The sequence below is a fragment of the Malania oleifera genome, chromosome 4 (genome assembly GCF_029873635.1).
Source record: "Malania oleifera isolate guangnan ecotype guangnan chromosome 4, ASM2987363v1, whole genome shotgun sequence".
NCBI classification, from domain to species: Eukaryota; Viridiplantae; Streptophyta; class Magnoliopsida; order Santalales; family Ximeniaceae; genus Malania; species Malania oleifera.
The window spans coordinates 123,063,056-123,085,729 of NC_080420.1; the positions used below are offsets into that span (position 1 = coordinate 123,063,056).

At 36.9% G+C, this 22,674-nt stretch overlaps 1 protein-coding gene across 7 annotated transcripts; it reads right to left on the reverse strand.

Annotated features, from left to right (window-relative positions):
• Nucleotides 1-2,290: 2,290 nt before the first annotated feature.
• On the reverse strand, nt 2,291-21,404 carry LOC131154382 (inactive glucose-6-phosphate 1-dehydrogenase 4, chloroplastic). Of its 7 annotated transcripts, none has more exons than XM_058107101.1 (11): nt 21,164-21,404; nt 8,136-8,562; nt 6,070-6,164; nt 5,196-5,310; nt 4,883-5,088; nt 4,684-4,792; nt 4,556-4,596; nt 4,347-4,467; nt 4,059-4,261; nt 3,176-3,376; nt 2,291-2,725 (listed from the first exon to the last, which is right to left on the reverse strand). In XM_058107101.1, the coding sequence occupies exons 1-11, from the start codon at nt 21,367-21,369 to the stop codon at nt 2,488-2,490; spliced, it is 1,962 nt and encodes a 653-aa protein (XP_057963084.1). In that variant the 5' UTR covers nt 21,370-21,404; the 3' UTR covers nt 2,291-2,487. The 7 variants fall into 7 exon arrangements, with proteins under 7 accessions (XP_057963084.1, XP_057963087.1, XP_057963089.1 ...); XM_058107104.1 differs by having other exon boundaries at nt 8,136-8,597; XM_058107106.1 differs by having other exon boundaries at nt 5,196-5,271; nt 8,136-8,597; nt 21,164-21,402.
• Nucleotides 21,405-22,674: the final 1,270 nt, after the last annotated feature.

Genomic DNA, 22,674 nt, shown 5'->3' on the forward strand with positions numbered 1-22,674 from the left:
CTGATTTCTTTAACTACGCCGAAAGGGATTCCAAAAAAAATACCTACGGCGCTCACCCGGACCCTGAATCAAAAATTCTAGTTTCATGTAATTAATTCTGAATAAAATGTTATTTTAATATTTCCTAAACCCATAAATTTTAAATAAATAAATATACCCTTAAACATAGTCAAATTACCAAATTTCCTAAATTTCACTCTCGCTTTGGAGTGGGGCCTAAAAAACTCCAAGTGAAAATTTATCCATGTCAAAATGACAGCAATCGCGACTAGGACCACGTGGTGATACCCGATCATCGATTTAACAGCAGATTTAAAGCAAAATTGAGAAAATGGAGAAAAGTTACATTTTCCCAGGAGCAATGCCTAAGCCGTTCCCACGACAAATATGCTCCAATAGAAATGTCGGCAGCGAAACCAAAAATCTAACGACACCTTTCGTTTCCCGATTCGCTGCAAATCCGCCAAGAAATTGAAAAAGAGAGAGAAACGGAGACGGAGCGAGCTGAGGCTCGCAGAAGAAATTTCGGGGGGGGGGGGGGGTTGGCCGCCTCTGTGTTCTTAAAAAAATTTGACTTCTTCTTCTTCAGTTACTTTATATATATATATATATATATATAAAACTTTAACTTATACTTATTATACATATGTAGATATATATATCTTATTTCAATTAGTTTTTTTTTTAATCCAATGTAAAAATGTTTAATTTAATAACTAATTATTTAATTTATCTTAATTTAATTTAATTTCTTTAATTTTAATTTTTTTTCTTCTTTTTTCCACTCCATTTCTTTTATTTATTTATTTGTTATTTTATCTATTTTTTTATTATTATTTCAATCATTTTAATTTTTCGGATCTTTACAAGAGGAATCTGAGGAACTGTGAGAGGGACGAAAACCTCGACCGAAGCCACGACCTCGCCGACCCACACGATATGAATTAAAGTGACGGCCACGGGAATGCCCTGGGGAGGGAGGTAGAGCAGAAGTGGAGTTGGCGGCGGTGTGGAAGATAAGAGAGCTTGAGTTTGATGATTTAAGCGAGACTCATGGTTTAAGAGATAACTGTAAATCTGATGGAGAGAAAGAGACTCTAAACGGGTAGTCAAGGAGGTGACAAGCGACTCATACTCAGTACCAAGTCCAGCAAGGAGGTATATAGAGAACTCAGAGTCAATGAGTGGATGGCTAGCCGCAAACAAGGTCGAAGCCAAGTTTTTAGCACAATCAAAGTAATCAGAGACAGATTCAGGACCCTTCTTGAGCGTTGCTAGCCGGTACCGAGTGTGAACAACATGAGCCAAGGACTTAGCGGCAAACAGATGTTGCAGAGTTTTCCAAATATCACAAAAACAGGTACAGTCAATCACCTAAGACTATTAAAGAGTTGCAGTAGGATAAAGGTATAAGGATACAAGAAAGATTGTGAGAGGGATAAGGTTTGATAGGACATAGCCTGAAGCCATTAGTGAGCTATCTGGGCACAACCCTCTTGAATCCACATGATTCTATTTGAATTGAGCTTATGAATTAAGGTAAGCCCAAGATATTTGAGAAATTTGATAAATGGAGTTCTGATTTATTTAATACCAATTATTAAACTAATTTAGTTTTGTCCTTTTATTATTTTAATATTATATAAGTTATATACTATATATTTTATAGATACATTTTATTGAGTCATGTTGAGTATCCCATTGTGTTGATCTGACACGACTCAATTGATCAATCAATTAACTTGTGTCAAAAGTGAGACATTCAATGGTTCTAAGATTTAGTATTCTCCTATTTATTATCTTTGTCTACTATTTAGGCAGAATACAGCCACTCATTCTTACTAAGAAATTGAAAAAGAAACTCTAGAATGGGAGGGAGAGTGAGGAAGAAACAGATACAAAAATAAAAACAATTTCTAAAATGAAGGAGACTAAAAAGGAACAAGAGTGAGAAAAATATTTTGTTCAGCATAGACTATGTTTGGAATTTGAAAAATACTAAGGAAAGGAAAATATGATCGAATTCATATTTTCATGTTTGGTTATCCAAAAAAGGAAAAAGTAAATAAATAAATAAACATCAAATCTATGAACAAAATTTTATTTCTACTCATCATTAGTATTTGATTTTTTCATATTTTCAATCATATTAAAATAAACTTTTTATTTTCAATAATATTTAACATAAAAAAAAATAAATAGAATGGAAAATGAGTTTCCTCCTTTTCCCTTTCTCAAGTAAAATCTTTGATCTAATCGTAAAACCCACAAAAAGAACATAGAATTGACATTTGACACCAAAATACATTTCATTTTTTCTTTTTGTTTTCAGATGAAGGCAACTACACTAAAATTGACATTTTTTTGTATGGTGGCAGCTGCAGGTAACTCTCATACATTTCAGTCCCCATGGGAGAATTACCTGTTCCTTTACCAAACACCAAAGGTAAAGGTATCAAACAGCAAAACTCAAGGCACAGGGAGTAGTCAGTCCTCTGCCCAGGGAACCCCATGCTTTGCCCAGAGATAATAGGCTCCAACAGGACCTCTACCCCCCAACTCATACAGCTCTGGTGCTATGTTCTTCTTGTCTATCTCCTTCAGAACTGGGGTTAGGATGTTCCATGCTGCTGCAACCTCGTCGCTCCTCATAAAAAGATGGCTGTCTCCATCGATGACATCAAGAAGAAGATGCTCGTATGAATCGGGAACCTCCACATTGTACCTATACAAGGGCAAGCAGGTTATGACATTGGAATCCATTGACCCTATAGAATAAGAAGCTTTGTGTATTTCAATGGACCAGGAATTTTAGAAAATTCCTACAGTTCGATGATAACTCGGCCAATGTTCTCCAAAAAAATAAAAATTGATTCTCCTATATCATCATTGTAATATCACAAAAAAAATGACTATTTTGAGACCTATTTTTAATCAAACAATTTCTCCATTAAGAACCTAAATATCAGGCTATTCATGCACAATGCTTAGTTTTTCTTACAAACCCAAAGCACATAGTTCTTCCAAAATTTCTCCTGTTGAATGTTCATGGATATACTTTGCACCCCAATGAAAGAAAATTTCAGGGCTGCCGCTATTGAATGCAGACCGCATCGGGATGCGAAGATATGAACACGAAGCTGGAGAAAAACAACATAGCAATTGAAGGGCTTACTTGTCCTTATAGAGCAAATTCAATTCTGAAGCATCCAACTGCAGTCCCAGTCCGGGGATCTTATTGTTGACTCTGACTAGGATTGCTTCTTCAGGCATTTCACGCAGAATTAGCTCGTTGGTGGCAAGGTTGACATCATGACTAATACTTTCGCGGTATAGGTTTCCAGGAACATGATGAAATTGTATACGAATCTCCACCCTGCATTATATATGTAGTTTCAATGTGGAATGTGGACCTTGGAAATTCTAGCGTCTCTCTAGTCGTAAGAAATGATTTTCATATTTTATTTTCATTTTCGTAAAGAATTACCAAAATTTACTTTTTTTACCAGCTTTGTGTATTACAAGTTTCCTATACAAATGTTCAAGAATTGGAAAATGTGGCATTTTGGTAATTCTATAGGCCTTGTTTGGAACTTGAGAATATTAGGAAAAATGACAAAACATATGAAGGAATTCATTTTACTTTTTCGTGTTTGCTTATAAAGGAAAGCGACAGAACATAGTAAATTAATGAATACATTTTTATTTTACACACCAACAAACATTGATTTTTCTTGATTTTTAATCATATTTGAACATATTTGCATTCTTAATAGTATTTGATATAGTGAGAAAATACCATAAAAATTTGATTTCCAGCCTACTTTCATTCCCCATTTTTTTTTTTCAGAATGAACAAAACCTTGATTTGAATGGTGCCTTAAAAAATTGGAAATGGAAAAATGAATTCTGTTTTCAAAAACTAAACATGCCCTATATCATAGGTTGGACACAAATAAGCAAAATTCCAACGCATTAAGTCATAGAGACAGTAATACCCTATAAACTACTACAAACAAATGACAATTTGCTAAAACAATGTAACGTAGCTGACATACCGGTGTTTGATGAGTCCCATGCCAGCTCTAATAAGAAAAGGCACACCATCCCATCGAGCATTGTCAATATACAAAGCAGCAGCACAAAAAGTAGGGGTCAGATTGCTCAAATTGACATCAACCTTGTCTTCAGCCATACTTTTGTACTGGCCAAGGACAACATCACTTAGTTCCACTTTCCTGATTGATCTTAGAACCTTGACCTGGAAGAGGCTTCTCATCACCATTACTGGGTGCACAGAGTCACTGTGTATAAGATGCATGCAGTTTGTAGGAAAGCAATTATACCTTTTCATTTCGTATATCTTCCCCATCAAGACTTATAGGTGGTTCCATGGCAAGCAATGCGATTGTCTGGAGTATATGACTGTGTACAATGTCACGGGTGATCCCATAGCCATCAAAATACCTGTATGAAGAATAAAAATACCAATGCAATCAAGTTGACTGCTTGCAGCAATAAGGTTAAAAATATTTGAAACAAACATTCTTATCACCTTCCCTTCGTCCGCATACCCAACTCCTCAGACAAAATGATCTGCAAAGATTGTTAAATGAAACTGTAAGATGAGGAGACGTACTCTAAAGCCACATTGAGGCGTCATCCCAGTGAAAGAAGGATTACCTGCACATTCCTTACGTATGTTCGGCTCCACAGGGGTTCAAAAACTAGATTAGAGAACCTCAGAACAGTGAGGTTTTCAATAAGGTTCCTCCCTAGAAGATGATCAATCCTAAATAAAATTGATATATATATGTCATAAGTCAATGAATTAAAAAATTTTCAATAAGATCAATGTATAATTAGTCCTGCAGAAAAATACCTGTATATTTGCTTCTCCTCAAACTTTGAAAGAAGAGATTGAGTCAACTGGCGAGAAGACACTAAATCAAAACCAAATGGTTTCTCAATAATTATACGGTTCCAGCCCCTCTGGGTTTGAGCATTATCAGCAAGACAGGATGCAACATCTAGAAGCGCTTCTTGTGGCACAGAAAGGTAAAATATCCTGTTTGCTTTGGATCCCCCCTGAGGTAGGTTAGCTGCATAGAATCAATTATCAACAGTATCCGAGCTCTAATTTAAAAATTTATAGTTTCAGATCATCAGACTATTCTGACTTGCACCATTTTCACCTCAATATGTTCCATCAGGGCATTGAGCTTTGACATCCCTTCTCTGTTGTCAAATTCCCCATTGAGGTAGAAAGTTCTACTAAGAAAAGCATCCATTTTATCATCACAGTTCTGTCTGCAGAGTACTTGTACCATTGGTAATTAATTCAAAACTGAATGCATTTTGTATATGACAACTAGAGGAATATACAATAAAAACATAAAGAAAATATACAGTCAAGCCATTCCATATCATATTTGACAACAAATTTATGTTAGAAATTCTTTTAATGAGTCAATTGCTCAGATAGAAATACAGGCTCCCATTAACTTCAGGCTATTTGAAGTTCAGGTAATGCAAAAGCCCATTTAATTATAAGAAATAACCAATAAGCGAAAAATTCAACATACATGTCAACTCATCATGCTCATAGTTCAAAAAAGTTGGGGCTTTTTAATAGTAAAAAATAATTTTCATATTTCATTTTCACTTTTTCAAAGGATTACAAAAATGCCACCTTGTTTTCCATATGGAGAACTTGGAAAACAACACAAAGATGTTTTCCAAGTTTTCTGCAAAAAAAGTTAGAAAACTGTGAAACAATGTGGCATTTTTCTAAATTAGAAAACTAGAAGTAGAAAATGAAAACTTCCACGACTAAATAGGCCCTTTCTCTCTCTCTCTCTCTCTCTCTCTCTCTCTCTCTCTCTCTCTCTCTCTCTCTCTCTCTCTCTCAAATAGAAAAGTACACACAAACATCCATATGCTTTCAGCGAAAAAAAGAAAAAGAAGGTTCTAGAATGTAAGACTTTAAAAACTGAGGATTTAGAATTTTTTTAAAAATTGGTGAGGAAACCTAAAGCAGTAGTTTATGAGGCGAGGAAAGGATCATACTCATGCTCAACTCGGCAGGTCAACGTTGACGCTATTATGGATCTCAAATCTTCATCTGTTAAATTCTTTCTTGAATAACCAAATATACCAACATTCTGCAGCCAAGGAAAAGCAAATCTTAGAGAAGACTATGCCATAGTTAAGATTTACAGCAAGTTCAGATATCTTTCTAATACTTGGAGAAACAGTTTGTCGCTCAATTTATTGATATGTTATAGTTCTCCTTTAATCTGTCTAATACTTGGAGAAACAGTTTGTTGCTCAATTTATTGATAGGTTATAATTCTCCTTTATTTATGGTCGCACAGTTTCCTACCTTTCTTCTTTGCGGGCATTATTTTTTGGCTAATTGTGCATGTTCTCTTCATCTTTCGTTCTTTCTTGTCCTTCCAACATTTAATTGTCAGATACACAGTATTAGTTGATGATTTATACTGGCTTGAGTTACAAGAAATATTTGCCTTGGGGTTTCAAAGATGATTAAAGTGGACCAAGTGACTGGTCAGATTGGAAGCATATTTGTCACAACCTCATTCAACTATAAATGTCCAACAATAAGAAAAAAGATGGGAGAATTGATTTATATAAGGAGCATAGACACCCACTTCAGCCCATTAATGTCAAGCACAAAGCTAGACCAAAGGGTGATCTGATGCAGAGTTTATACGAACAGGGATATTTGGAGAAAATTTTGAATCTAATATTCCTTTCTCTGCTCCCTAAGAAGGGATTAGAAATTATCAAAATCAAACATTTAGTTTCACAGCCAGTGCACATAGGTCAATCTACAATGTAATGGAGAAAAAGAAAAAGGTTGTAGGACTAGTTTGGTAGCTTGCTAAAATGCTTTAGTATCGTCAACCTGACCCTTTCCAGCATATGTGCAAATTCAGGATGAAGGACTGAGATTCTTAGTTTAATTTGCAACTTGGGCATCAAGAAAGCAAAAGATCATATAAATTGGATATGTCCTCTATATTTGCAGAGGATAGTGGACTTCAAGAAAAGATGGAGAAATTGAACCAAGCAGTTGTTTGGTAAAATTAGTGTTAAAGTGTTGATCACCAAATCAAGTTTTGAACTTGGGAATTTGTCTTTGAATAAATAAGAGATTAAGAAGGCATCAAAAGAGAGGTGATGTCTTAGAGATTCATTGGCATTAAAAAGAAGTATATTAAAATTTTCAATCAAACACCTATGGTTCATTAAATTGGTTTAAAATTAATATGCCAGTTGATGCTGTAAACAACCAAGACAAAGTGTATAATTGTAATTTCTATTTTATTTTCATTATATTTATTTTGGTTAAATTTATTTTATTTTCGTTTTATTTATTTAGGTTAATCTATTTAGTTTATTTTTTTTATTTATTATTATTTTTATTTAGGCAATATCCATAAGATTCTAGGATATTTTCTTTAGGAAATTGATATTTACTGTATTTAGGTTCCTAAAAATTGTTTTCTTATCCTCTAAGCATTTTAAGCCTATAAAAGGCCCCTATATATTAGTTTTATGCAGGCTTTAATGGAGAAATAAAATTGATGGAAATTGGTCCTACATCACCATGTTATTAACAGGTAATTAAGTACAGACATACACTCCTTAAAACTTCAATTTCTTCCGCATGATTGTCTCTCTCAAAACTCGTTCAGTTTCACATATATTTATATTTTCTACACAAGAAAACCAAAGTCAATGCCATGAATGAACTTTGCTGATGTAAGCTACAAAAACAAACTGGCATAAAAATTTAAAAAGGAAAAAAGAAACACATACAGTTACAACTGTTATAGGGAACCCAATATTTTAAACACCACACGACAAATACAGGCAGCAAGACTAGAAACCAGGACCTCCTTGTAACCAGCTATGATACCATGTTAGATTACCAATTCAGCAAAAAGTTTAAGCAGTTGGGTTGTGGGCCAACAATGTATACAAGTTTTACCAACAAAAAAAAGCCCACAATAAACCACATATAATGATCTAAAAATGAGAGGAAAAAATGATGCTAATAAAAGCAATTCCAAACACATAAATGCTAAAATTTAGAAGTGGTCTACCTCAGGAAGAAAGCCACTATAATATAGAGCAAATAATGCTGGAAAGATCTTCATTCTTGCCAGCTCACCAGTAGCCCCAATGACAGCAATGCAAAGCAATGGGGGTTTACCTCCCTGAATGGAAAAACTGGAGGCAAGGGTTTGCTGCAAAGCTGCAGTAGATTTCATGGTAGCAGCCATTCTTGTGGAATCAGTAGGATGGAAATTAGACACAGAACTTCTTTCAGGAGCTCCACCTTCATTTGACACACTTGTTTCCAAATGCTGTGTCAACCGATCTTTATCTTCAGATTGCAGACTCTTGAGCTTGTTCACTTGTCCACATTTTCTTTTGGGCATCTTATGCTTAAGGTTCTCAAGTATCCAAAGCTTTAAGCCACAAAAGCCATGACAAAAATTTGCAGAAGCTCCATAGGGAACAATATGGCTGTATGCACCAGAAGATAAGCAGTTTGCTGCTACCTATAAGTACACATTTAAAAAAAAAAAAATTCTTAGATGTTTCCTTATGAATTTAGACATGCACAAGCACACATACTCAGAAAATTACTGTTAAGCAACCAGTGTTAGGTTGTGGACCAACTATGTACATCAAGGATTTTACATTCCCTCACGCATGCAGCTCAAAGTAAACAAATATCACACCCATTACGGATGTCAAGATAATTTTAACAAATTGACTTTAAACACGAGCAAAAAAAATAGAACCTAGAATCTCCTGGGAACCATGGCTCTGATAGCATGTTAAACAATGATTTTACCCTAAAGTTTAAGATGTTAGGCTATCAGCCAACAGAGTATATCAAGATTTAACAAGGATAAACAATTAAAAGAAAGATCTGTTCTTCCCTTAGCAGCAATTACCACAATTACACAACAAAGACTGCAAAACATTTTCTACATCTCAAGGAATAGAGAATGCTGACCCACAGGCCACAAGGGAACTTTATTGATAAGAAAACTGTTAGGGATCTAGGAACAACAATTAAAATAAACAAGAAAAATAGGAACACCAGATTTAACGTGGTTTGGTCCAATCTGACCTACGTCCATGGAGCACACCGAATTTCACTATAATTTGGGAGAAAATACAAAAGGAGGAGGAGGTACCACTCAACTCAACTCACCCTTTCTCACACCTTTCTCTCTCTCTCACCTTCAACACAATTACTCTCACACTCACATACACATCACATATATTCACGCACACACATCTCCATTATATAGTTGGATGGGGATGGATAGTAAAGGAAGGAGTTAATGGGATTCAATGGGATAAGCACCGACACTCCAGCACATCAAAGCTGGGTCTCCGCAGGTCATCAAGGCTATCTTTCTACAGCTCATCAAGGGCTCATTAAGGCTCTGTTTCCATTTTAGCTCAACAATCTCCCACTTGGAAACAGAGACACCATCTCAACTAGTATATAGATAAATGATGTGCTCAAATCTATCTTCAAGCATGAAGACCAATTAAAGTTGAGCACAACTTCAACTTCTCTGTAGTCACCACCTTTGTCAACACATCTACTGGATTCTTGCTACCTTAGATTTTTTCAAGTGTCAACACATTGTCCTCTAACATAGATTTGACAAAGTGATAACGTAATCCAATGTGTTTGGGTCTAGAATGAAATGCAGAGTTCTCTACCAAATGTATCGCACTCTGACTGTCGTTGTGCAAAACATTTCTCTCCTACTTTATTCTGAGCTCTATCAACAAACTTTGAAGTCAAATCATCTCTTTACTGGCTTTTGTCATAGCTACATACTCAACTTCTGTAGTGGATAGGAGAACAATCTTTTGTATCTGTGACATCCAACTAACAGTTGTTGTGCCAACAATGAACACATATCTGGTGGTGCTTCTGCGGCGATAAATTTCATCAGCAAAATCGGCATCAAAACACCCTTAAATTTTCAAGTCTCCTTTACCGAAACATAGACACTTATCAATAGTGCCACATAGATATCTCAAGATTCACTTCACTGCTTCCCAATGAATCTTCTCTAGATTTAACATAAACCTACAAACAGCTCCAACTGCTTAGCCAATGTCTGGTCCGGTACCAACCATGGCGTACATAATACTTCCAATGGCTAAGACGTAAGGTACCTTAGCCATGAAGTCCTTCTCTTCATCTGTCTAGAGAGTTTGATCCTTGGAGAGGCGGAAGTGACCGGCCAATGGTGTATTTACCGCTTTGGCGCTGCTCATGTTGAATCTCAATAAAACACGGCTAATATACTCCGACTGAGATAACTGCAACGTTCCTTGTTGCTTATCTCTAGAGATCCGCATCCCAAGTATCTGCTTTGTTGAACCCAAGTCCTTCATGTCAAACTCCTCTAACAATTGCTGCTTCAATTTTCTAATCTCTTCTATATCTGGTCCTGCAACTAACATGTCATTGACATATAGAAATAGAATGATATACCTAGACTGATACCTCTTGAAGTAACAACAGTGGTCGACATTGCACTTCTGAAAGTCTTTCCTGCGCATAAAGCCATCGAATTTTCAGTACCATTGTCTGGGAGCTTATTTGAGACCATACAAGCTTTTCTTCAATCTACACACAAGATTTCTTCTTCCTGTTGCATGTAAATCTCCTCATTAAGATCACTGTGAAGAAGTGTCGTCTTCAAATCCAACTGCTCGAGATGTAGGCCCTTCGAGGCAACAATGCTCAAGATTGATCTGATGGTTGTTAGCTTCACAACTGGTGCAAATATGTTGGTGCAGTCAATTCCTTCCTCTACTCGAAGCATTTGACTACCAACCGAACTTTGTATCTCCTCGATCCATCATGGTCCTCTTTGATCTCATACACCCACTTGTGAAGAGTCTTCTTACCTTTGGGCAACTTAGCTAGTTCCCACATTTTGTTGAAAGTGAGGAACTTCATCTCATCCTTCATCGCAAGCTCCACTTGCTCGAATCTCCCGCCTGACATGCTTCATCATAGCATTTGGGTTCTCCTCCATCTGTAAGAAGTAAATAATTCATATACCTTTATTTGATACATGGAACCAAGAAGATCTCCTAAACTCCGAAGCTGGAGTAGGAGGCAGTGGTGCGAAGATCTGCTCCACAGGTTCCTCCACCTAAGGATTCTCGGCGTTTTTCTGTTGTGTCTCCTCTGCTTGAGGATTCTCAATGTTTCGTTGTCGTGTCCCGACACCTTCTAGGACATCATCCAAGTCTACATAGGTTGTTTTATTTTGAACTAGTTTTGTTGTGTGTCTGTCCTTGTACATCACCTTTTCATTGAAGATCACGTCTCTGCTTCTGATTACCTTTTTGTTTTCATCGTCCAAAATGCAATACCTGTACTTATCTTCACCATAGCCAATGAAGGTGCATTTCTGGGGCTTTGGATCAAGCTTATTTCTGACATGATCACTAACATACACATATATAACACAAGCAAAAACTTTCAAATATGAAAGTCTCACATCTTTTCCGCTCTATATTTCTTCTGGTAGTCTGTGGTCCAATGGTACTGATGGACTCCTATTAATCAAGTATGTTGTTGTGTTGACTACTTCTGCCCAAAACTGCTTTGGTAGGCCTGACTGCATACGCATGCTTCTGACTCTTTCGATCAACGATCTGATGGGGACCAGCATGCCCTACTGTCACGAGCTAAGCTTGTTCAGGGCATTATGCTTGCCTGTGACCGCTTGCCTCGTGTGTTTGGGATGGGTTTCCATCATGTAAATACTAGTGTAGGGTTATTTTCCAATATTTATTTTATTGTAAGCCAAATAAGGCAGTATGACTCCTCGGTCACTTTGATGTTTCCTAGTGCCAAAGTGAGAATGGCCCAGAAAGCTCTTTAGGGGAGGGTGAGTGTTCATCAGTCATTATAAAACTCACTAGCAATTGTCAACGTGCTTAGCCTACTTGCTTCCCTCGCTAAGTACAACATGTCAACGGAGGATTTGTTAATGAATTAAGTTTGCTTCAATGTTTACTACTTGCTTGCCACGACTTTCATGAATTGATTACTATTTCCGCTGCTATCTAAATGAATTTTAATGAAAGTGCTTCGTGGATGAATGTTGGTAAACGATAGGCTGGCTAGTTAAGCAAGAGTGCTTTAACTAGGGCCGCACGGCCCTTCACAACGGTGTGAAAATAGTCGGCCCGTGACACCTACCTATGTCATTTTCAGATGTTGTGACACGTGGACGGCCTCCCGATGTTCACATTTCCTTTGCCGACATGATGACACATGGATGACCTCCCAATGTCCACATCGGTTCATAATTATTTGTAAATTTTGAACAGATTATTTGAAGAATTGTTTTGAAGACTTTTCTGCGTGAGAAAGACCCAAGTAGAGATGTCGAAGCAAGTCCGAGTTCAATACCCATGTGGGGCCCCACACGGCTCCATTGGGCCCACAAAAATTGGGTCTCCCTTTGACTTTTGTTTGTATTTAATTTGTAAACATGCAAGACAACTTGCTTGCATGTGTATGTTAGGAAATTGTATGAGTATGTTTAGTGAGTTGGAGTGTTAGTAAGTTGTGCTTAGTATTTATTGTGTCTAGAAAGTTAAGCATTTATTCTGTTAGTAACTTGTAAGAGTAATTAATGTGTCTAGTAAATTGGTGTCTTTATTATTTGTGTCTCTCATATTTGTGTGGGAATTGTTAGTTGTTTAATGTCTTTGTTCCCCCATGCTAGCAATATATATACCCCTTCATTGTAAGAACTATGTAGAGAGAAAAGTATTGATATTGAAAGGAAATTGCTTTGTTGAAGTTAGTCTAGCTTTGTCCAATCCTTGTGATTGTGTAGTGTGAGGCTACGTCATTCTCCCGGGAGATTAGGTGGTGAGAGACCACTATTCTATCCAGCGACTCCATCCCTATCCCACTTTCACGACTTCCCTCCACCACCCACACGGCCACCACCAAGTTACAACCAAGGCCAACAATCCACCATTCCATTGCAGCATACATATTACATTTCAAAGTTTGCACGAAGGACTTCAGGAGAGTTCTATCTTGTGTAGAATATTGTCAAGTCAACCATCATTTTGATTGGTAAATTCAGCATTCATTTGGATCATTACATACTTACAGCAGTTCCACTTCCCCTCCATTACATTGTTGCGTTTCTCTCGGTGTTTTAAAGCTTGTTCCAAGGAATATTCTGGCTTGGTCTAAGACTTGTGTTGAACAACGTCAAGCATCCATAGATTCTCGGGGTAACTTGAATTTTTGCTTGAACCCCCGTTATATCTTACAGCCCCTGCTATTACTAAACCTTAGTTTCAAATTCTACACTTTCATATTTGATAAACCCTTTGCCTGAAATTCTGAATTCCAAAACTTGAATAGCATTTGAATCCATTGATTGCAATATTATTACTTGCTAGCTTTAAATCAATTCTGGGAACATTGTTGTGCTAATAATAGAACTTTTATTCTTGAAATATTAAAATAGTATCTTTCCGCATTTAACTTGATTCCTTTGTGAAAGAACTCATGGGACTTATTTTCTAGACAGCATCATACACCGTTTAAAAATTCAACAACATGTGAGCTATAGCATGATTTATGATGTTTTTATTCAGATAATTGAATTCTTAATTTAAAGTGTATTGAGTGTATATGCTTGCTTGAATGAGGGTTGAATCGTAGAACTAGGCCACCCTTACCTGTCCTACATCACGATCGGTTCATCCACTCGGCTACGCTGTTATGCTATAGCGTACCTAACACAGTTCTTTCCATCCTAATACCATGCTCTTAGCAGAATTTCTTGAACTTGGTATCTTCATACTCACCACCGTTGTCAATTCTTAGCTTCTTGAACTTTAAATCAATTTCATTTGCGACCATTGCTTTTCAAATCTTGAAAGCATCAAAGACATCTGATTTATATTTCAGAAAGTAAACTCATACCTTCCGAGAATGATCGTTGATAAATGTCACGAAATAATTCCTTCCGCCTGTGGATGAGACGGTCGTCAGTCCCCATTCATCTAAATGGACTAGTTCAAGTCTCTCCTTCTTTGGGGTACGGGTGTATGTCCGTCTTCGCCTCGTATTATCTTTTTTGGACCTTTGCACTGGTTTCTATAATGCCCAATCTTTCCGCATTTCCGGCACTCAATGTTCTTTGTGCCCTGAGAACCTCTAGGATTTATGGATCTAGACCGCCTGGACCTAGATCTCCCGCAATTGTTTGATCATCCATGCCCGCTTCCTTTCCATGAATCTCCCCCTCGGCTTTCCACATTCAAGGCTGAACTTGAAGTGGAAGCATTGTTTGACTGCATCCTGATCTCTTCCTCAATCATGCTGATGACCTCGTCATACTTCAAATTTGATTTTCCTACGGAGCTACTAATCGCAGTAACGATACCTTTCCAACTCTTGGGCAACTGACTAAGAATCAGCAAGGCACGGATTTCATTGTCAAACGTGATTTCAACTGAGGAGAGTTGATCCGACAGCTCGTTAAAATTGTTCAGATGTCTACCAAAACTTTCACCTGCGGACATGTTCATGGTAAATAACTTTTTCATTAAGTGTACCTTATTGGCAGCTGATGACTGCTCGTACATATTGAAAAGCGCATCCATAAGTGATTTGGTGGTTGTCATGTGCTTGATGTTGAAGGCAACAAACTTTGCTAGCGTCATACTAACAGCTCCAAGAGCTTTCCGATCAAGCAACTCCCACTCATCATCCTTTATGGATTCTGCCTTTTGAACTCTTTTTGTTTGACATCTCGATTCGCCTATCTAGAGAAGGAATTAGCTCAAATGGCAGCACAATTGGATCCAAAATGGCCAAAAACTTTGGAAATGGTTCGATTCGTTCGAAAAACGGACCTGAAATGACTCTGAAAAGTTTGATCAAACTGGTCAACCTTTCGTTAAACTTAACGAAATATTCTCCTCTTTAACAGAATATTCTAACGTCATTACTTGACGTCGTTTGCTGACATGGCAAAGGTAGGGCCAAGATGATGACGTGGCTGCTACCGTGGCAATGTGGGATTCTGGCTGCTGAGGGTGCAGAGTGGGTCCCAATTGCTGACGTGGCAGCTGCTGCTGCCGTGGCGCGTAAGGTGACCGGCTGACTGACAGGCCACTGACATGCGCTGATGTGGCTAGCTAACGGGGACACGTTGATCACGTGCCGGCAACTAGAAGGCGCGTGAAAGCACGTGGTGACAATGGCGGACTACCAGAGGCGTATGTGGGCTCATGCAGGCTCGTGGGACCTCCGTTCGAGCTTCGGTTTGCACCGTTAACTTCGTCTTGTCGAGAGGAACAAGCTGCTTTGCTCAAAACTTGATTTTGAGATACTGGGCAATGACTTCGATCTGGCGATTTTGCTCCGATCTAGCTTTGATACCAATTGTTAGGAATCTAGGAACAACAATCATACAACAATTAAAATAAACAAGCAAGATAGGAACACCAAATTTAACATGGTTCGGTCCAATATGATCTACGTCCACAAAGCACGCCAAATTTCACTATAACTTGGGAGAAAATACAAGAGGAGGAGGCACTACTCAACTCAACTCACCCTTTCTCACACATTTCTCTCTCTCACCTTCAACACAATTACTATCACACTCACATACACATCACATATATTCACGCACACACATCTCCATTATATAGTTGGATGGGGATGGATAGTAAAGGAAAGTGTTAATGCAATTCAATGGGATGGGCACCGACACGGATTAGCACCGACACTCCAGCACATCAAAGTTGGCTCTCTACTGCTCATCAAGGCTCCATTTCCATTTTATCTCAACAAAAACTTGGTCTGTTACAATTTGATTGCCTTGGGGTTCATAATTGCGCTAATTCAAGGTAAAGGCTACACGACAAAAAAAATGGAGGATGTTAATGCATCCAAACCTCCATTCTCCAATCAAAAGACCTCTCCACCAACCATCCATCTGAAATCTCTCTCTCTCTCTCTCTCACACACACACACACATACACACGCACACAAATACACACACATAACACTTTCACCTCAAGATTGTTTCACTTGGTCCAATCTAGTCTGCCATGATCCACTGCCCTATTTCAAATCAACATAACATAAATTAAGATATGATTGAATCTCCTACAATTACCTCAATTGGTCAAATTTTGTATGGTATGATCCACTGCCTAATTTCTAATCAATACAATGCAACTTTCTGCCTTCACTACATGCAGTAACATGCTCAATTTGAAAAAGGGCCAAAAGAAATGGTTTGATCCTCTTATTTTTATTTCTTGAACCGAGACATCCATAAATTGGGATCCTAATGCAAATTTAGCTTTATTGGCTCTGCTCTTTAATATTGGTTTTGGAATCCCATCCATATTCACCCTATCAAGTATTTTCAAGGCGTGGCAACACAGAAGTCCCATTGACTCAAACATTTTTCATGTGCATAACATTATGGATGATTGCATAGTAAAAAGTAACATTCAGAAATTCGCAGTCAACCTCAAGAACAATATAGATAATCATCCCTTCAACATTACTAGTGTTATTCACCTCCAATTCCACAAACTTGTAGAACTCATCATCAAACAATCTAAAAAACATAACCATGCAAATGCAGGATGTCTGTGCTAGTAACCCCCATAACCCCCCCCCCCCCCCCCCCCCCCCAAAACAGGAAAACAAAAAAAATGGAAGCACTGTTCTACTATTACATCATCTTTTTGGCTCTATATCTTTCCATTGTTTTTATTTATTTTCATATTGCTCCACAAAGAATGTGAGAGACATTGCCCTTAGATTTAATTGGAAATTTTGTTTGTGCTCTAACTCATCTAAGTGGATTTTGTCCCTACCTATCCAAGCTAAATGCGCAGCAGCATCTATCTGATTCTCAGCTTTTAAAAGAATAATCCCTTATTCCCTCATTATATACATTATACACATTAAAAATCTTCAAGCTTTTGCTTCCATGTGGGTTCAAACTTGGCTACATTATGAAAACCTTGTGCAAAATTGTAAAACAAAGATTGAAACCTGAACCTTAATGTTTGAGCTTGCATTTCTCCTAATGTGCCACAAACACAATACCTGTTAAGAGTTCCTGGAAACGCCTTTGCTATGACAGTTTCCACTGCCTGAACACAGTTGACGAAAATGGTTTTTGGTGCTCGGTTACTAATAAACTCAAAAAAAAAAAAAAAAAACATCAAATAATTGAATCCTTAATTTATCAAGAGGGAGCTATGGGGCAGTCACGTCCTCCCCAGTTTGGTGCCGCCTGGGGAGGGGGGTCCAAAGGGCTAGTTCAAGTTGGAGTTCTATGATGTCAAAAGAAAATAATATTTTCATGGTCCAAAGGGACTAGGGTAGCAATTTCCTAGTTACTTTTAGTTTATTTGTGTCTTATCCTCCATATATTGTACATTTTGTTTTGTATTATTAAAGGAATTATCCTCATCTAAAAAAAATCTATTTTCTAAGCTTTGTGCATCTTCTACAAACTATAATTAATAATTTATGATTTTCATTAATGCAAAAAAAAGTTAGTATAATCTTTAGATGTGAACATAATGTTATCAACTCCACCTACATCATTGGTTACAAACGAGAATGAGTTCGTTGGCCTAATACCCGCTACAACATTGAAGTGATAATATAGGTCCAATAATCATGTTCAAAGGAGCATTATATATCATCTTAGGAAATACAGCAAAAATAAAAAGGATAAAAAAGAAAAATAAGGTTCAAAAAATATCAATCTATGCACCAATGTGTAATATGGCCATCTAAAAATGGATGCTAAACAATTTTCTTCAAATAGTAATGAGGAAGAAATCTAGCAACAAAGAGTGTGAAATCCATTGTGAATGAGTCCATCCCCCAAAAAAATAACACATGGACACATCAAGCTGCCCGTCAAGTGCACTCCATCTTGGAGCACCTATATGAGCACAATGGAATACATCAGTGCGTGTGTGTGTGTGTGTGTGTGTGTGTGTGTGTGAGAGAGAGAGAGAGAGAGAGAGGGGAATAGGGGAATAAGGCCCAAGATCATCTGTCGTTACCCATCCTCAATAGTAGTTGAGTAAAGTGGTTGTCTCGACTCTCAACGCCACTTGTCACAAGGGATCCTTGAGAGATAAAGAGAGGTGATTGTGTTTTGGAAGAGATGGGAGAGAGCTAAAATTAATGCCGTCATGTTTCATTTAGAGGGAAGGACGATGTGTGATCAATCAGCAAGTGAAAAAATGGTAATGGCTATTGCTCCAAATATTTGGGGTGGAAAAAGAAAGTTCAAATGTTTTGTACCATCCTTTAGGGGGTGGAGAAAAACATTAGCTATCCTTGAGATTTCTCATTTGCCATCTTACTATAAAACATCCCCTTTGTGAACATGGACCATATGTAGGGTGTGTTTTCTCTAATCATCCCCCATGCATTATTGTGTATTTTATTAAGGACAGATAACTTGTAAAGTACACTTGTCCCTAAGTGTTTGGTTTTCTATAAAAGTAAAAAAGAAGTTCCCCTTTGTTTGTGTAGGCAATGAACCCAACTGAATTGTAAAAGCTTGTATAATAATAGTGAACCCTTGCTCAAGTGCCACGTGGAGTACTCATTGTAACTTCCCTTGTTGGATGTGACATGCACAAGGTCCCTTAAGGAATGATGGGTGCTAGTTGGTTGCTGAATCACTATAAATTTTGTTTGTCTTTCTCTCTCCTTTTCTCTTGGTTTTATAGCATAGTTGTGCTCTTGTAGTGTAATCAATGCTACCTTGACGCAAAATGTTCGGATTCATGGAACAGGTTGAGGATCGTGGGTATAGCACATGCTCTAAAATGTGGAACGTTGGGTTTAAAGTTAAATAGACATATTGGTGAAAAATATATAACGACACTTGTTTAGTTTGGGGAGCATGGTTATGTGTTTCAAAATCTAAAAGAGATTTTCTTTTTTGAAATAGATAAATAATAAATTAAGATGGAATTATAATGTGGTGTGGACACCTGCAACATAGGTCAAATAGTGTACCAGTGAGGAGTAAGCTAGTTATTGTTAGTGGCAGTAAAATAGGGAGAAGTATACCCAAAATAACTTGGAACAAGATAGTTACTAAGGATTTAAGAGCCCTTAAGTTGTCAGGAGCAATTGCCCACGACCATGCAAATTGGAGAAAAGGGATTCATGTAACTGATCCCATCTAGTGGGACTTAACAACAATTGGCTGCTTGTTGTTGTCAACAAAATTGAATTAAACTTAGGATCGTTAGATTTAGCCCTGTAGAACAAAAGTGTACCATGTTTTGGAATGTTTGTACCAATAGTCATTTGTTAGGCCATTAGTGTTTTCTAGTAACTATGAGTATAACTAATTTGATTCTTTATGCACTATTTCTTTAAATTTACTTTATGTAAATTTTGATAAACACAATCATCCCTACCCCCTCCTCGGATGCCTATTGAGCCAACAAAGAATGTGTAAGGAATGGATAAAGAATAAATAAATTTGAATCTAACTGAAGTTTCTTTCTCTATGCGAAAGATACTAAAGTGTGAGTCAAAGTATAGGGTCATGGCTCACACTACTTGTGAACTTGTTTGGTTGAAAAACATGTTGGAAGAATTGGGTTTTCCACATTCTTGGTCTATGGAATTGATGTGTGATAATCGAGTTCCTCTTCATGTAGCCTCCCACCCAATCTTCCATAAGCGGGCAGAACAGATTGAAGTTGATTGCCACTTTGTGTGGGAGAAACTTGTGTAGAAGCTTATTACAACCACTTATGTGAAGTAAAATCTGCAACTTGCTGACTTGTTTACTAAAGCTTTGGGGGGTGCTCATGTTAAATATATTTGTAACAAGCTCAGAGCATATGATATCTGCGCTCCAACTTGAGGGGGAGTAGGTGAAGTGGTAGTCTAACATGGTATCAGAGTTAGGCTGCCAAGAGGTCATAGGTTTTAGCCTTGTTGTCGGCATTTATTATTTGTTTGTCAAGAATTATCTTATTCCCTATAATGGGTGGTGTTCATCGTTTGTTCATCTCTCCACAAGCTATTGGACTGCATGGATGGGGGAGTGTTAAGGCCCGATATACATTATTGGCTCACAAAACCTAACAACTTAAGCTTTTAGGTGAAGTGGATGTCTAACAATTCGAAAGCAAGAAATCTACTTATTTTTTAAGGGGAGGCTATAAATGCTGACATAATTACTAGCCGATTATTTTGATGTAAAAAATAGATGTATAGTCCTTAAAGGTTTTGATTTCTTTCCTGACTTTTGGGCTCTTGCTGTTAGGTAGTTTCTTTTGTTTCTCTTTGTATAGTTTTGCCTATTTTGCCACCCTCTCTAATATAATGGTGCTTAATTCTTCCAAACAAATAAACTGGAAGTAACTATTTCTTATCTATTCCTTCTTGTTATGGATTCATAAAAAATTTTCCACGGTTATTTTCTCTGCAGTGATAGCATATTTGTGTAAGCTATCAAATTCTTCATTTGCAACCATTCTATTCCTCCTAGGAATAGATATTCCGCAAACCAAAGTTGATTACCAATACCATCTTCTAAAAGAACATCAGCATTCAGCAGCTCAAACTCTGAAGTGTCAGCTGACACTGCAAACTTCCAAACAAAATGTTACAACTTCAATTTCAAGCAAGTACCTTTTGGCTCAAAAAGTTCCCCATCACTGATGACTTCAATTTGATTTAACGAATAAGAAAATAAAACCGACAATCAAGGAACTGGGTCAGTCCAGAGTGACAGGCAACGCACCGCGATTCAAAGTTCACTTCTTATTTTCCTACACTTTCCCAGCAACCAACCAAAGACTCAACAAATTCAGAAATCGAAGCCTATACTGCTCAATGTCACTTGTTCTAGCACTATCTATCAAACCACCAAAGCCCTTCTAACGAAGAAAATGCATCAAAAGAACTGAACCCAAAATTGTCGATGTAAAAACAATTATAACTAAAATAGCAAATTCACTTTAAAAATAAAATAAAATAAAATAAACTCACTGGAAACCTGCAGGGGGCTGAGATTTTCCGGCCACCGGGGCAATGCGAAACGGGTCTCCTGGTGGAGAGTTGGGAAAAGGGTGTCGGAAAAGATGAAAAGGGCAGAGACATCTGCCGGATCTTAGGGTTTTACAAGCTTGATATTCCTCCGGGCAGCTTACAAGCGCGGGGGTTCTCTTACAAAGAACGTGTTCAAAACTAATCATCGCTTTGGATTTTTCAGGAAATTCGACGTGGTCTAGGACCTGGGCCGTTGAGCTCATAACCACACGTTTAACGAACACTCCGTTGTGAAGCACGTGCTACCCACGTGTTCCTCCTTCATTAAAATAGAGATAATTTTTAAAGCATATATAAGTGCATATATAAAATTTACTCATTTTCAAAATTTGAAACTGAAATATCTCAAATTTTAATGATTAGAATGTTTGTTTAAAAAGATTTGAATTTTTTTTTTATAAAGATTTGAATTTTTTTTTTATTATGTGTTGTAATGAGAATGTATAAAAGAGAATGTTAATTAAATTTGTCATGTGAATAAATATTAGTAAGGTTGTCCTAAGGAGGTGGCCAATAGTTAAATTGTCATTTTGTTCACCGTCCCATAATTGAAGGGGCTCCAATTAACATTTAGATCGAATGAAACTATTAGTAAATTAATTAGAAATTTCAACTAATTAAAATTGACCTCAAAATATTTTATTGCACAAAATTTTTCTTTACTGTCTTTTTTGACTAGTATTAAAATTGAGTAACTAAAACCCACCTACAAGTATTGGTTGAAGACTGAGACCTTCATTCCTTAAGAAAAATTATAGAATGTGTCTGCGCCTCCTTGTTGTCAATGCGTCTATTGTGCTATTGATAAAGATGTAATGAGTGAGTCCCGCTTATGATAAGTATGATATTTAAAAAAGTAGGATTCACTCATTGTGTGTCTGACAGCAATATAATGTGCACAGAGACATGTGGAGAAGCAAACATAATCTATAATTTCTTCTATTTTAGAGTTTTGATCTAATTTTTTTCTTTCAATTCATGAATGCTCATGTGCATGCATCCACCTTAGCAAGTTCATGCATAGCTTGGAGTTCAAATCATTCATTATTATTTGTCGATATTATATTTATAGTTAGCATGGAGTTCAAATCATTCATTATTATTTGTCAAAATTATAGCTAGCTTGGAGCCGCTCTTGATTAATAATCTGACTTTTTCAATCCCATTTGAACTAATTAAGGGTCTATTTCGTATAGTTGTTTTATGTTTTCTGTTTTCTGTTTTTTGTTTCTCTACAATAAACTAATTAGGGGCCTTTTTAGCTATTTTCCAAAAAAATGAAAACCAAAATCTATGGTTTTCAATTGTTTTGACAACCTAATGCCAAAAATTTTAATATCTAGAAATAATTTTTTGATTAAATTATTCATTTTATACACTTTTAAATTAAAACAAAAATTAAATGATCATATGAATTTAAATATAATTAAAATATATATACATAAATTTCA